Source organism: Mixophyes fleayi, chromosome 4, assembly GCF_038048845.1.
Source record: "Mixophyes fleayi isolate aMixFle1 chromosome 4, aMixFle1.hap1, whole genome shotgun sequence".
In the NCBI taxonomy this organism is placed as follows: Eukaryota; Metazoa; Chordata; class Amphibia; order Anura; family Limnodynastidae; genus Mixophyes; species Mixophyes fleayi.
Genome location: NC_134405.1, coordinates 340,984,889 through 340,998,286, shown reverse-complemented (window position 1 = coordinate 340,998,286; position 13,398 = coordinate 340,984,889). Strand labels below are relative to the sequence as shown.

Sequence of the window (13,398 nt, the reverse complement as noted above, 5' to 3'; positions counted from 1 at the left end):
ACATATAAGGCCATGGTCGGCAATTGAACTCATGACCCCAGCGCTGTGAGGCAGAAGTGCTAACCACTGAGCCACCGTGCACCGTTCAGGGGTCCTCGATACCTCAGCCTTTACGTCACCCTAAAATAATGAAATAGTGGCTCATTAATTACCCATTAGAGCTTAGAGATCAGCAGATACTAATTTAACAACTGGGAATTATGAAGCAGTAAACACACAATTACCGGCTGTATTCTGGGCAAAACAAAGTCCTCAGTTATCAGGGGCCGTGAAAACGCACATTTATTACATCGCCACAATGTACATTTCCCAGTGGGATAAAAGCGACGGCCGGGGAATTTATATGTAAGGTGAGGGTACATTTCATGGGGGGTGCAACGGTACACGCCAAAGGGCAACACGAATGTTGTACCAAGATGGTTACACGTTTTGTAAGGTGCCCTTGTCGCCCACACACGGGAGGCAGCCATTTTGTGAGCTCAACTAGTATTGCTGTGAGGCAGAAGTGCTAACCACTGAGCCACCGTAAAGTCCAGGGGGGACCTGGGATTAACAGTATATTAACTAATCTTCCATTAATGTGAGACACGAGGTACAGTCTGTCTGGGTGATGAGGGTCCTCACAGAGGATGTAGATTGGGAGGGGAACCATTAAGAGTTCCCCAGAGGTTATCAATACAGTGATCCAGTCCCTGGCTGTCCTATAAGGCTGCGGCTTCCTCTGTCTGTGGACCATAAAATATGTTTTTCTCCCGTTGTTAAAAGCTTTGACTCTTTCTCAGCTGTAATCTCAGTATAACAGGTAAAGATTATGTACTGACTTCAGAAAATAATGTGAGAACACGTAACATTTGCAGTGATTCTGGGAGTCTCCGAGACATTTGCTGTCATACAGATAATTATTGTTCAGATCCGAGCAGATCTTGTTATCAAAACGTTAAATCCATGAGTTTATTTAGAAGGGATGACCAAGTTTTTTACAAACCCTAACCGGTATCAACGTTACATTATTGGAAGTGGGAGAATAGACCGGTCTCAGTTTAGGGTCTCTCTCGTCACCTTCAGTCCTTATAACCTTATAGCTGAGCCCAAGGACATCACTTTTTAATTTAGCAGAATTGATACATTTATGTAATATCAAACGCAGATTAACTCAGGCAAAGATATCCTGACATGTGTACGGCTAGTGATCCATCACACGCACCGCTCTGTCTGTAATACATGTGTCCCCCCTGATGCCATGTGCAGGAATAACATGTATGTAGCATGCTTTGGGAGTGGTGTCTATTTATTAGGATTTGGAATGCCATATGCTGGATACTGTATCCCAGTGCATCTCGTACTGTGCCCCCCCCCCACCCCCCAATTACAGTATAACAAGACCATCTCAGACTTTATCAACGTACTTTGGGAGCACAGAGATTTTCTGACTCAGCCCCGAGACTTATCCATGAATATGAGTGTGTGAAAATCACATGTTCCGGTAGGAACATAGCGTTGGGGGCCCATAGCAGAACTCTGCTCCGTCCATATTGATGTACGTTCCACCCCCCCCCCCCCTCCCCTCTGAGCAGAATGTCATTTTGGAGCCCTGGGTAGGAGCATTCTCACTGCGTTCCTGAGGAACTTTCTGTGACATCATCAGACTGCCAGCTTTCGGCGCATTGGCTCGGAGTGATCACATGTTATTAGTTTCTCAAGATCTTTGTACATAACAACTACTAATTCAAGTAATACCTAATGCCTTATTGCAGGAAGTACTGGAGAAGGAACAACACATATATGTAAATGATTTTCTCAGAAATGGTGCTGATAACTGTCATAGTCAAAGTCCTAATTAGGCTTTGACAATGGTTATTGATTTTCGACTTTTCAAAGCTGTATGAAAGGTTGTCAGTAAAGACGTCTCAGAGTATGAGGTAGAGAGGGGGGATGTAGATGTGATTTGGATGGAGGGAGGCAGAGATTAGTCCTGTGATCCTGTATTGTACTATTTGTGTCATTGCCTTGATTAATGTTCTGACCTCTCCTTCCAGTGACACCAAACCCAGGACCTGCTTCACTTTGTGATCTAAAGATATCTTGTCTGTAATGAGCAGAGACGTTTGTCCAGGGGAAGGAGGGTGGTTCGGGGGGAGCCGGCGATCCATCTGATTTGTTTCAGTCCACGTCTTCTGTTCTTTATTGGCGTCCGCTGGAGCATAAAATAATTCTCCGCTAAATTTAACAAGATTATGTGGAAAGCCCGAGCCCTGGAAGGCTTTCTGCGTGGGTTCTGCTAAATGCCAGGACAGCCAGGCATGGATACAGTTATATTATCGTATCACAGACAACCTCGTCCTTCTTACTGACTCATACCGGCCCTGTCTTATGGGACGTCAATCCCGTTCTGATTGGCTGGACCTGGCTCCAGGGGGGGGGGGGGGGGCTGCAGAGTCTGGAAATAAAACCAGATAATGGTGGAACGCAGATATTTGTGCTCTATATACTCAGTAATCTGCAATATTGACATATTCAGTGTGTGGTTCAGGGGGTCAGAGGGAAATAGTCATTTTGTGTCTTCCCCGAGTTCATTTGCCCGTAGACGCTGTTCTCAGTCACTGTAGACCTAATTAGCTTAAAAGACGGTGTGTAAAGGACCAAAATGATCGCTTACATCAGAACCTGCCCAGCATAGATCAGGGCTGGTGAGAGGTGAGGACGGATGTTGGTCACATTACTGGTGTCCCAATCTTTCTGTTCCACCAATCTGTCCAGGGAATGTCCAGATTGATTGCAAGCTTCTGTGACCAAATTGGGTCTGGACCCGGTAACTCGGGCCGATCCTGCGGACCTGCCGGGGTATGAGCAGTTTTGCACAGGATATTAGGACACTTCTTGGTCGGGGGCCAAATTCTGGGCCCCCATTTTTTGGACCAAACATGTGACTAAATTTATAAAGCGGTGGTTTGAATCTTATGCCAAATGTCTAAAAATCATATAGTAGAACAAACCATATAAACTATCTAATATTCCAGGTAATCCCAATGCAGCAGATGATTCTAGAGTTTGATGTCCGGCAATGTTAGTGTTCTGAGCGGAGTGTATACTGCAGATAGTGTACCCCAAACCCTCAAGGAAACTTAGCTTAAATGGGCTGTTCAGTTTACCAAAGATCCCCCTCTGCTTCCTGGACAAATCCCACTTTATTTATTTACCTTCTATAACCTGTACCAACCTCATGGTTGCACAGCAGTCAGCATTGCTGCTGCACAGCGCTGGGGTCACTGGTACAATTACAGCCAGATCCATATCTGTATGGAGTTTGTATGTTCTTCCCGTGTTTGTGTGGGTTTCCTCCAGGTGCTCCGGTTTTCTCCTACACTCCAAAACCGTACCGGTAGGTTAATTGGCTTCTGACAAAATGGACCCTATTGTGTGGTATGTAATTTAGATTGTAAGCTTCAATGGGTCAAGGACCGACGTGAATGATCACATATTCTCTGCACAGTGCTGCGTAATATAATTGGTGCTATATAAATAAACTATAATAATAATGACGATCCTATTCTAAGGACAAGGTGACAATCTCATACATTGGTCCGACCAGCAGCCATGTGTCAGACAGTCAGTCGGTAGCAGAGATCTCTCAGAAGATCGATCTCGCTTACAGTGGATGAGACGTATTTATTTTGTGTCCAGGTTTGTGTATAAAGTGCAGATTATATCTGGGGTATTTGCGATATTTAGTACGTGACAGCATTTGTCTGCGTCTCTCCTGCAGTGAGTATGCCGACCAGCGAGACGGAGTCTGTGAACACGGACAACGTGGGCAGCGGGGACGTGGAGGAGGAAAGCTGCGGAGTGCGACTGGCGTGAGTATAACCTGACACAGCGCGATGCGTCCGTCTATCCACCAGATACCGGGAGATCGTTTAAAGAGATCGCCCCCAAGTTATTTATCATTCATACCCCCTAGTTAACGGAAGATTTGTTTATGATTGTTGTTAACGTTTGGGCTGCGTGTTCTAAGCATGGTTATAGTGGCTTCTAACCTATTTACTTGTGGGATGGAGATACCAGCGACATGTATCAGAAATCTACCATCTTGCAACCGATTCACACCTGTATTTGTTACATTATATCTTGGCAGGACTTATTTTTCTTAAGTTGTTGAAACAATGTTGCAGCGCTCTGTGATACAGTGAACCCTTAGGTCTGCAGACAAGCTGATCATTTTGATTTAAGGCTCATTCATTGATGTATGCGCTGTAAAAATGGATAAAAACACATGAAAACTAAATAACGCCTTAGACGCGTTTAAGTGATACATCTCAACGCGTTTTAGAATTGTTTGTTATTCATCCTATTTTACAATTCTCTTTTAATTTGTTTATTATTGCATAAATAGCGCAATAGATTTGAATGAGCCCTAAATGTGACATTTCATCTGTAGGACAGCAGGACAATGGATTCATGTTTACAAATCACCTTATTAAATTGTGACTTTGCAGATAGGAAGTTAGTTTTATGACCGTTGATAATATTTCCTCTGAGAAATGTAAATGTTCTACACAGAGGTTGTTCTCTGTTCTCCTCTGTGTTATGCCGGAGACAGGCAGCCTGATCTACAGAGCATCCTGGGAGTTGTAGTTCTCCTGCGCTGGAGATACCTGTCCCCTGTACGTAGGTGTGTGTGGGTATTTATCTAGCAGTCAGCAGTTTCCAGCTCACGTGGGTATAAATGGTCATAGCGGCTCCTCGTGAAATAAGCAGCAAGGAGGAATGATTACATTGTGAGAGCTCAGCTCCTTGTCCTATAATTGTGATGAATAATGGCAGCGCTGACTCAACATCATTTCCATTTCTATGTCTTTCAGGCACAGGATTTCCAAGTCTAAATTTAGGTAAGATTTATGCTTCAGGGCTACGTGGAGTCACAGACAGAGTGACGGGCGGCTGCTCCGTCTAACCTCATACTGCAACAGAGAGAGTCAAACTCACAAGCAGGGCTGGGCTATACTGCCCACAACATGTTCCTGTAAGCGGAGCTGAGTGTAAAGTGAGCGGGACTATGGTGCTGAGGGTGTTGCCTAAGGGGATACAGCACTGGCATAACTGTCAGTCTTACCTGATCTACCTCTATCAGTTTGTAATGTAACATTTTTAGTAAATGGTGGGCGGAGCTGGTGTCAGAGCGGGCGGAGTGCTCATGATCGAGTTGACCCTGCTTCCGAGACCCATAGAGGAGCACTCCAAGATTCCTTAATAATTAATCATCCCACAATGCACCAGTTCATACTACAGCAATGAAACAAGGCACAGTCAACACTTGTTGTGATTGTAATAATGTCCATTTGTGGTCAATGATTCAGACTTAAGTTTTACATTCTGGGTTACCTTCTATTCTGCTGGGAGTGCTGCAGTTTCAAGGTGAAATACACACTTTCCAACGCTACAAAGTAATATGTTTGGTTCCTCTCTGGGGTGTCGGCTGTTTGCTCGGCACATCCCGAGATCTTCGGTGACCGCTCTGCGTGCGATGATCTGACGCTTATCAGTAAATGGTCATTGTGGACAGACAGCCCTGTCCGCTATACTATACATTTATCATATTTTATGTTGTTCTTTATACTTTCTAAAGTGAAAGAAACGGTTGTGTAGGGTGGGGACACTGTTGATTACAAACGCTACAAAAGTTTTATATGTATATAATAAGTGACGCTATTCTATAGTCAAATTACAAAAATGCAGTTTTACGACGGTTGGTCCCACTGCTGTTATCAGCTGCAGCTCTGTAGAGCTACCGGAGGGGTTGGTAGTGGCTCTGGGACACTGATTGGATGGGGCCACGGTTAACCAATCACATTCCATTAACACTTATGAAAATGGACAACCCCCAGTGCTGCGTTTGACAATTGCCGGACCTCTTGCTGTGTATTCAATAAATTAAATTTGGAATATTTAAAAATTGTAGTGAAGGTGTAAAATATCCAACAGAAAGGATCTGATGCAGGATACGAGTGTGATCAGGTTTCTAAAGATGTCACAGTTGTAAGAAACATCTGCTACACGTGCGATGATCTGTCCGTATGATCTGTGCTGGGCCTAATGTAGATGGTGTCTCAGTTCTGTGACTCTTTGGGATGTTTGAGTAATGTTTTAATTCCCTTGTTTATTCTAAGACGCTCTGTACGGGGGGATATCAGTTTGGCGGCCGCCTTTACTGCCGCTTCATGAGCTCACTCTCTACTTGAAGAGGGAAACACCCAGCAGAGCAGGGGTTATAGAAACCTTTCGGAACACAGTCATTCACAAATGTCAACTACATTCAGGAGATAATTACTGGCTGTACGAGATACTTAGCGCTAATTACAGACCTCCCACTCTGAGATCTGAGCCTGCTAAGCAACCGCGCTTTTAGTAACAATGGACCAGGGGTAATTGAGTGTTAAAGGGGATCTGTGATGTTTAATGCATCTCGAGGAGAATTAATTTGGGTCAGTAGGAGGCTGCGTTTGGCCTCCGATGACAACAGTGCAACTTCAGGAACTGAGTGTCAGTCACGGGAGCGTTTTGTTGCCCCTGTCACAATCGAAGGCAGAGGGGGCTCCCTGTATCGGGGAGGGGGGCTCTCTCTCTTTTTTTTTTAAAAAGGTACCTTCTATTTTTGTCCTTTTTGTAATGACACGTGTCTATCCTACATAATGGAACCTTTGTAACATTGCGAGTGAAAGGATATTTACACCACGGAGACCATTTCCTGCTGGAGTGAAGGATTCTGGGATATACTGACCTGTTGTCACAATGTTATAAGGTCGTAGTGAGCCGGTATTAAAGACAGACTGATAGATATATATAGTACTTTCCACCTTCAGGTAACTTTCATTTATTTTCCTGTATAGTCTCCTACGTCTGATAGAGTAGAACACTTTTCTCTGGATACAATTGTGTACAATGCATCATGTGACTATTGGTCCTCTGCCAGGCAAAAGTATGAGGCAGGTACAAGCCAATAAGTCAAAGTTATCTGAAGGTGGATTGTTCCTTTACACAAATAAAAATCTCAGTGTCATCATAACCCAATTAATGCTGCTTTGTAAAATCCATTTTAAAGTTAATGGTATAAAGCTGAGGGGGAGACAGGCGGGAATGACTGTAATTTTGATGCAAATGGCAAAATTCTTTGTTTAACTGGGTAATATGTTTCCACACTCCCACAGCCGTTACTGGCGGCGCTGGAACCGGTTTTGCCGGAGGAAGTGCCGGGCGGCGGTGAAATCAAACGTATTCTATTGGCTGGTGATCTTTCTGGTGTTCCTGAACACATTGACCATCGCTTCCGAGCACTACAACCAACCGGACTGGCTGACCGAGGTACAAGGTGAGGAGTCAACCGGAAGGGCAAAAATATAACACAAAGAGGTGTGTTGTTTTACCAGTACAGGCGGCAGCGGTAACATCCCCCCCACCGTACTCTGCCGTTACCGTCTATTCATTGTTTAATCTGTAGTTCTTCTCCCGTAATCATTAACTGGTTGCTGTTTGTTCATTATGTAAATTCACTGTGGACCAATTTTGGGGCCTTATAAATACATGACATTAATAATAACAACAAGATTTCAATCTAAAGACATCGTCGTTCTGTAGGCAGCCGTCTCCTCACTCAGCGTTATATTGCAGGCCAGGTTTTGCAGATTTCCTCCTATGCTGATTAAATGGGCTGTAGACATTGTAGACATGGGTGGCAGATACTGGGAGGGGATGGAGGTTGGGTGAACGCTTGTCCTGCAGCCATTAGACCTCCGGGACGTGTTATTACACACAGAGGAAGATAAGCGACGCTCATTAATGTAATATGTAACAAAACAATATATTTGTGTTATTTCCAGTATTATTATTGTGTATAGTTCACAGAACCCCCATGTCCCTCTTTGCCAAGTTCAGCCCTGAAATTTTATTAAAATCAAAACAGATACCAATAAACAAACACACAACAAGACCAGGGGGTAAATGTATCAAGCTGAGAGTTTTCCGGCGGGTTTGAAAAACCAATCAGATTTTAGCTATCATTTATTTAGTACATTCTACAAAATGACAGCTAAAATCTGGTTGCTATAGGCAACATTTCCACTTTTCGAACTCGCTGGAAAACTGTCAGCTTGATACATTTACCCCGAGATCTATAGACCTGTAGGTTCTTTTCTGCCGTCAAGTTCTCTGTTTCCCGGATGTCCGTATAACCCCACAAGCTCTCGTTGACTAACAAGTAGAAAGATCAACCACTATGGAAAGCAGGATGTGGTGCAAGTTATCACACGTATAAAGGTCAATCCCCTGCGCCGAGGCATCGCCGTGATTGGTCGGCACTTACCTCTAAATCTGTCTCTGTTTCCTGCTCGGAACATTGTATCACATTACCTGTGTGTCATTACACAACTACAGGCCACTTGTGTACAAGCTAATAACAATTCCTATTTCTTATTTCCAGACACAGCGAATAAAGTCCTCTTGGCGCTGTTCACCGCAGAGATGCTCCTGAAGATGTACAGTCTCGGGCTCCAAGCTTATTTTGTGTCCCTCTTTAACCGGTTCGACTGTTTCATTGTCTGTGGGGGGATCCTGGAGACCATTTTGGTGGAGACGAGGATCATGTCCCCTCTGGGGATTTCCGTCTTGCGCTGCGTGCGTCTTCTCAGGATATTCAAGATCACCAGGTATGTCAGGAACTGTCCATGTAGGCAGTGCTGAAAGAGGAGGTACGCCCTGCCGAACCTATCCATCGGCTCCCTCGTGTATTTGTCCGTACCTCCCCTTTTTATACTGCTTTATGATTGGTTGCCTAAGCTGGCCGTCAACTGGGACAGTCAGTAACAGTATAATAAGGAAGGGGGTGGAGGTAAATAAAAGTGATTGAAGGCAGAGCTGCAAATAATTTATTTTTGGTCCCTGCTGGTTGGAAAACTTGATTTCCTGATAGAATGGGCGTGTCCATCCAGAGAGTGGGTGGGGCTAGATATAAAATGGGTCAGAGAGGTGGGGAGTGAATCAGACTATGTCGTCCGCCATAGTCCCTGACATGACGCGTTCTGTGTCGCAGGTACTGGAATTCTCTCAGTAATCTGGTGGCGTCTCTGCTGAATTCCGTGCGCTCCATCGCATCGCTGCTGCTCCTCCTCTTCCTCTTCATCATCATCTTCTCCTTGCTGGGGATGCAGCTCTTCGGGGGCAAATTTAACTTTGACGAGATGCAAACACGCAGGAGCACCTTCGACAACTTTCCCCAGGCGCTACTCACCGTGTTTCAGGTGCGGGAACAGCGCTGGTAACCACCAACCAGTCACTATCCGTAGAGCAAGAGAAACATTTATTCCCGGCTTTCCTTGTCTTTGTCTTTTTAGATCCTCACCGGAGAGGACTGGAATTCTGTCATGTACGATGGGATCATGGCGTATGGGGGGCCCTCGTTTCCTGGGATGCTGGTCTGCATTTACTTCATCATCCTCTTCATCTGCGGGAATTGTATCCTTTATCCAGCAAATATTAAAGTCTATTGAATTGATTTTCAGTATTGTAAACTGTTATATTATTATTATTATTCTGCTCACACCGCTGACCTGCGATTTCTCTTGTGGATTCTGGCGCCTCCCAGTGGCGGACAGTTGCTAGTAACAGCCCTGCTTCATAGTCTGTGTTCCTTAACACCTGGAACAGATATCCTCCTCAATGTCTTCTTGGCCATCGCTGTTGACAATCTGGCTGACGCTGAGAGTCTGACTTCTGCTCAGAAGGAGGAAGAGGAGGAGAAGGAGAGGAAGAAACTCGCTCGGTGGGTCTGGAGGGTCCTGGTGGAAATACCCTGAGTCCCTTATTTAAATGTATTGGATATATCGATGACAGCTTGTTGTAGCGAGCTAGACAGAGCATTTCAGCTCTCGATTCCCCCTTTTCTAAACGCCCACATTAAATCCATGTGAGAACTTCCAGTGCAATAGAAATATCTTCCCGTTTTGTTCCTTAGAACGGCCAGTCCAGAGAAGAAACAGGAGAATGAGACCATGGGGAAGTCACCGGTCCCAGCCCTGGAGGAGAACAAGGAGAAGATAGAGCTGAAGGCCATCACGGCCGATGGAGAGTCCCCTCCTGCTACTAAGGTGTGAATGACATCACAGGAACTGCCAGTAGCCAATCAGAAGACTGCACACAACTTTCTTGTAGTTTTGATGGCTCATTCTTGTATAATAGTTTCAATTGGCTCATTCTTGTATAGTAGTTTCAATTGGCTCATTCTTGTATAGTAGTTTCAAATGGATCATTCTTGTATAGTAGTTTTGAATTAATCATTCTTGTATAGTAGTTTCAAATGGATCATTATTGTACAGTAGTTTCGAATGGCTCATTCTTATACAGTAGTTTCAAATGGCTCATTCTTGTATAGTAGTTTTGAATGAGTCATTCTTGTATAGTAGTTTTGAATGGATTATTCTTATATAGTAATTCTGATTGGATCATTCTTGTATAGTAGTTTCAAATGGTTCATTCTTGTATGGAAGTTTCAAATGGCTGATTCTTATACAGTAGTTTCGAATGGCTCATTCTTATACAGTAGTTATGATTGGCTCATTCTTGTATAGTAGTTTCAATTAACTCATTCTTGTATAGTAGTTTCAAATAGATCATTCTTGTATAGTAGTTTTGAATTAATCATTATTGTATAGTAGTTTCAAATGGATCATTATTGTACAGTAGTTTCGAATGGCTCATTCTTATACAGTAGTTTCAAATGGCTCATTCTTGTATAGTAATTTTGAATGAGTCATTCTTGTATAGTAGTTTTGAATGGATTATTCTTATATAGTAATTCCGATTGGATCATTCTTGTATAGTAGTTTCAAATGGTTCATTCTTGTATGGAAGTTTCAAATGGCTGATTCTTATACAGTAGTTTCGAATGGCTCATTCTTATACAGTAGTTATGATTGGCTCATTCTTGTATAGTAGTTTCGAATGGCTAATTCTTGCACTGTAGTTTCAACTGACTCATTTTACCATGACAACTTTTTATGTACTTCTGTCTGTCTGGGTGTTACAGGGTGCTCACTGGTGTATTTGTTTCCCCCATATAGATCAGTGTGGAAGAATATCCATCTAATGAAAACGATGAGAAAACACCTTACCCCAGCACCAATGAGAACCCAGGTAATGGTAGTAACGTGGAGTGTAGACGCACTTGTCTAGTATTGAGGGGAAAAATCTGCCATTTATAACAAAATAAGTGTAAAAATTGTACTTAAAATAAAATTGTTTTGCAAAAGAAAAAAACGGTCTCCCCAGGTGAGTTAAGGACATGGTAACAACAAACATGTAATTCACAACATCAGTCAACAAAACACCTATTTCTGGGTCTGTAGCAAATTGGAAGCTTCTGTTCTGAAACTTGTGAGTGTCACAACCAATCAGATCTCTCTGTAAATCCGTGGGATTCCTGGTTATTATCTTCCTGCACGACCTTGTCGAGTGAAACGCGTTGAGGAATTGTCTGTTGTGTTTGCAGGTAATGTTGTTACTTTGTTTCCTCAGGGGAAGAGGAAGAGGAGGAGCCTGAGATGCCCGTTGGCCCTCGTCCCCGCCCTCTTTCTGAAATGCATATCAAGGAGAAAGCCGTCCCAATGCCGGAGGCCACCGCCTTCTTCATTTTCCGCACAGATAACAAGTAATGTCACCTAGTTCTTGTACATGAACAGTAGCCGACATTCCAGCACGCACCCTGCGGTCACGATGAGGGTTGTGGTGTCCTAGCTTTTTGGGCAGGTCACTTAGCTACATTTATATGCACCTACCAATCACTAAAGATACGGCTACCTGCACAATACTGTTATGTAATAAAACACCAGTAACATTCATACATATCTGCATAATTTTCTGTAGTTTGTCAGAACAAAAGATATCTGAGATAAAACACTGAACAGGGGAGGATTTTGTCCTACGCACACTACACTTCCTGCCTTTAAGTCTTTTCAAGGACACTGTACAAACAATAAGTTATAATCCTCTAAGAAATGTAAAACTCGGGTATCTCAAACAAACAAAAAGTATAGAATTATTTGCTATAATGGCGAACGGTACCCAACAAATACTTTACCTACTGCTGGAAGTGACATATAAATGAATCAATGAGGCCTACAGCAATCACAATGCATAGATTGTGCAGCATATGGCTATAATGTGTCTTATACTGAGGCTCTGCCGTTATATATAGATACTGTCCGGTAATCCACCTTGGTGTCTCCGAGCGTTGACCCTTATCACACTTTGCCAGAAAATCTGTTCCCTCCGGCACCTCAAGGGACCACGTCCTCAATCCCACATCTCTGTAACCTCGTTAATTAGATCACGGCCCTGTCTGTGCCTTGGATACACTTTGCCTGTATCCACAAGGACGGAATTTTTCATCTGCTTATTTTAAAAGTCATTTAAAAAAACCCTCTGCACTTGCTCTTTATTTTGGAAACTTTTTTTTCCATTGTTTGTCTGTTTCCAGGACCCTGGAAATTGTTGTAGACGTAATGTTCCGCGCTCCAACAGGGCACAAGAAGGAAACAGCGTGCGTGTCGTTCTAAGGCTTTTTGTTTGCATTTTTTCGGTTGTGTCTTGAGAGTTGCAGGTTGTCGGAGCTAAAAATACCTCCGATCTGTAGGAACATCCGTGCGAGCCTGACCTTAGTTACAGCTCGTGAATGCAGAATATCGTACGTGTTGGGGGTTCATGGATAGAAACAGGAGGATTTATCTGGGGAGGAAGAAAGTTAGAACCTCGAGTTTGTCCTCCTATCAGATCTATTCATTATAATTCATCAGATTAATAAAGTTTTGTAACATTCTCTTATTACAAAGTTTTCTTGTGCTAAAAATCTTTTGCTTTATAAAACCGTTGTCATATCGTTATGTAGAATAGAAAACTGCCACCAGGATTCTTAGGGGGGTATTCAATTGTCAGCAAGTTTTTGTTTTTCCCCGAAGCGTTTTTGACGGCAATAGCGACCATTTTGAGTTAGCGCAGCGGAAAAACTTGTGCAATTCAATTGAAAAAGAGGGAACGCTGCCCCCCGCGCGTTAAAAATTGTGTCTGCAAGATTTTAGGGGAGTTTTAACGCGGTCATGTATAACATAAAAACAAGGTTTGAATACATTTCCATACATTAGATTGCATTACACATTGATAATATCTACATAACAGTACTTTATTTAGCATATTTTTAATTTGAACTATTTTTTACCATACAATCATATATATCATGTCAAAACACATTACTACATTCATATTTGTACCAAAAACATACAGAAATATAATTAATTAGTGATTTTATTTTATTTTTTTTCTCTTTTTATTATATTTCATTATTTTTTCACAAGAAAATCT

At 42.9% G+C, this 13,398-nt stretch overlaps 1 protein-coding gene across 1 annotated transcript in view; it reads left to right on the top strand.

Annotated features, from left to right (window-relative positions):
• CACNA1C (calcium voltage-gated channel subunit alpha1 C) overlaps nt 1-13,398 on the top strand; it is a 278,371-nt gene that overhangs the window by 204,309 nt on the left and 60,664 nt on the right. The window contains 10 exon segments of the mRNA XM_075210714.1: nt 3,764-3,854; nt 4,860-4,886; nt 7,203-7,363; nt 8,471-8,696; nt 9,080-9,287; nt 9,381-9,501; nt 9,694-9,808; nt 10,001-10,133; nt 11,106-11,178; nt 11,560-11,692. Of these exon segments, the coding sequence (XP_075066815.1) occupies nt 3,764-3,854; nt 4,860-4,886; nt 7,203-7,363; nt 8,471-8,696; nt 9,080-9,287; nt 9,381-9,501; nt 9,694-9,808; nt 10,001-10,133; nt 11,106-11,178; nt 11,560-11,692 (1,288 nt within the window).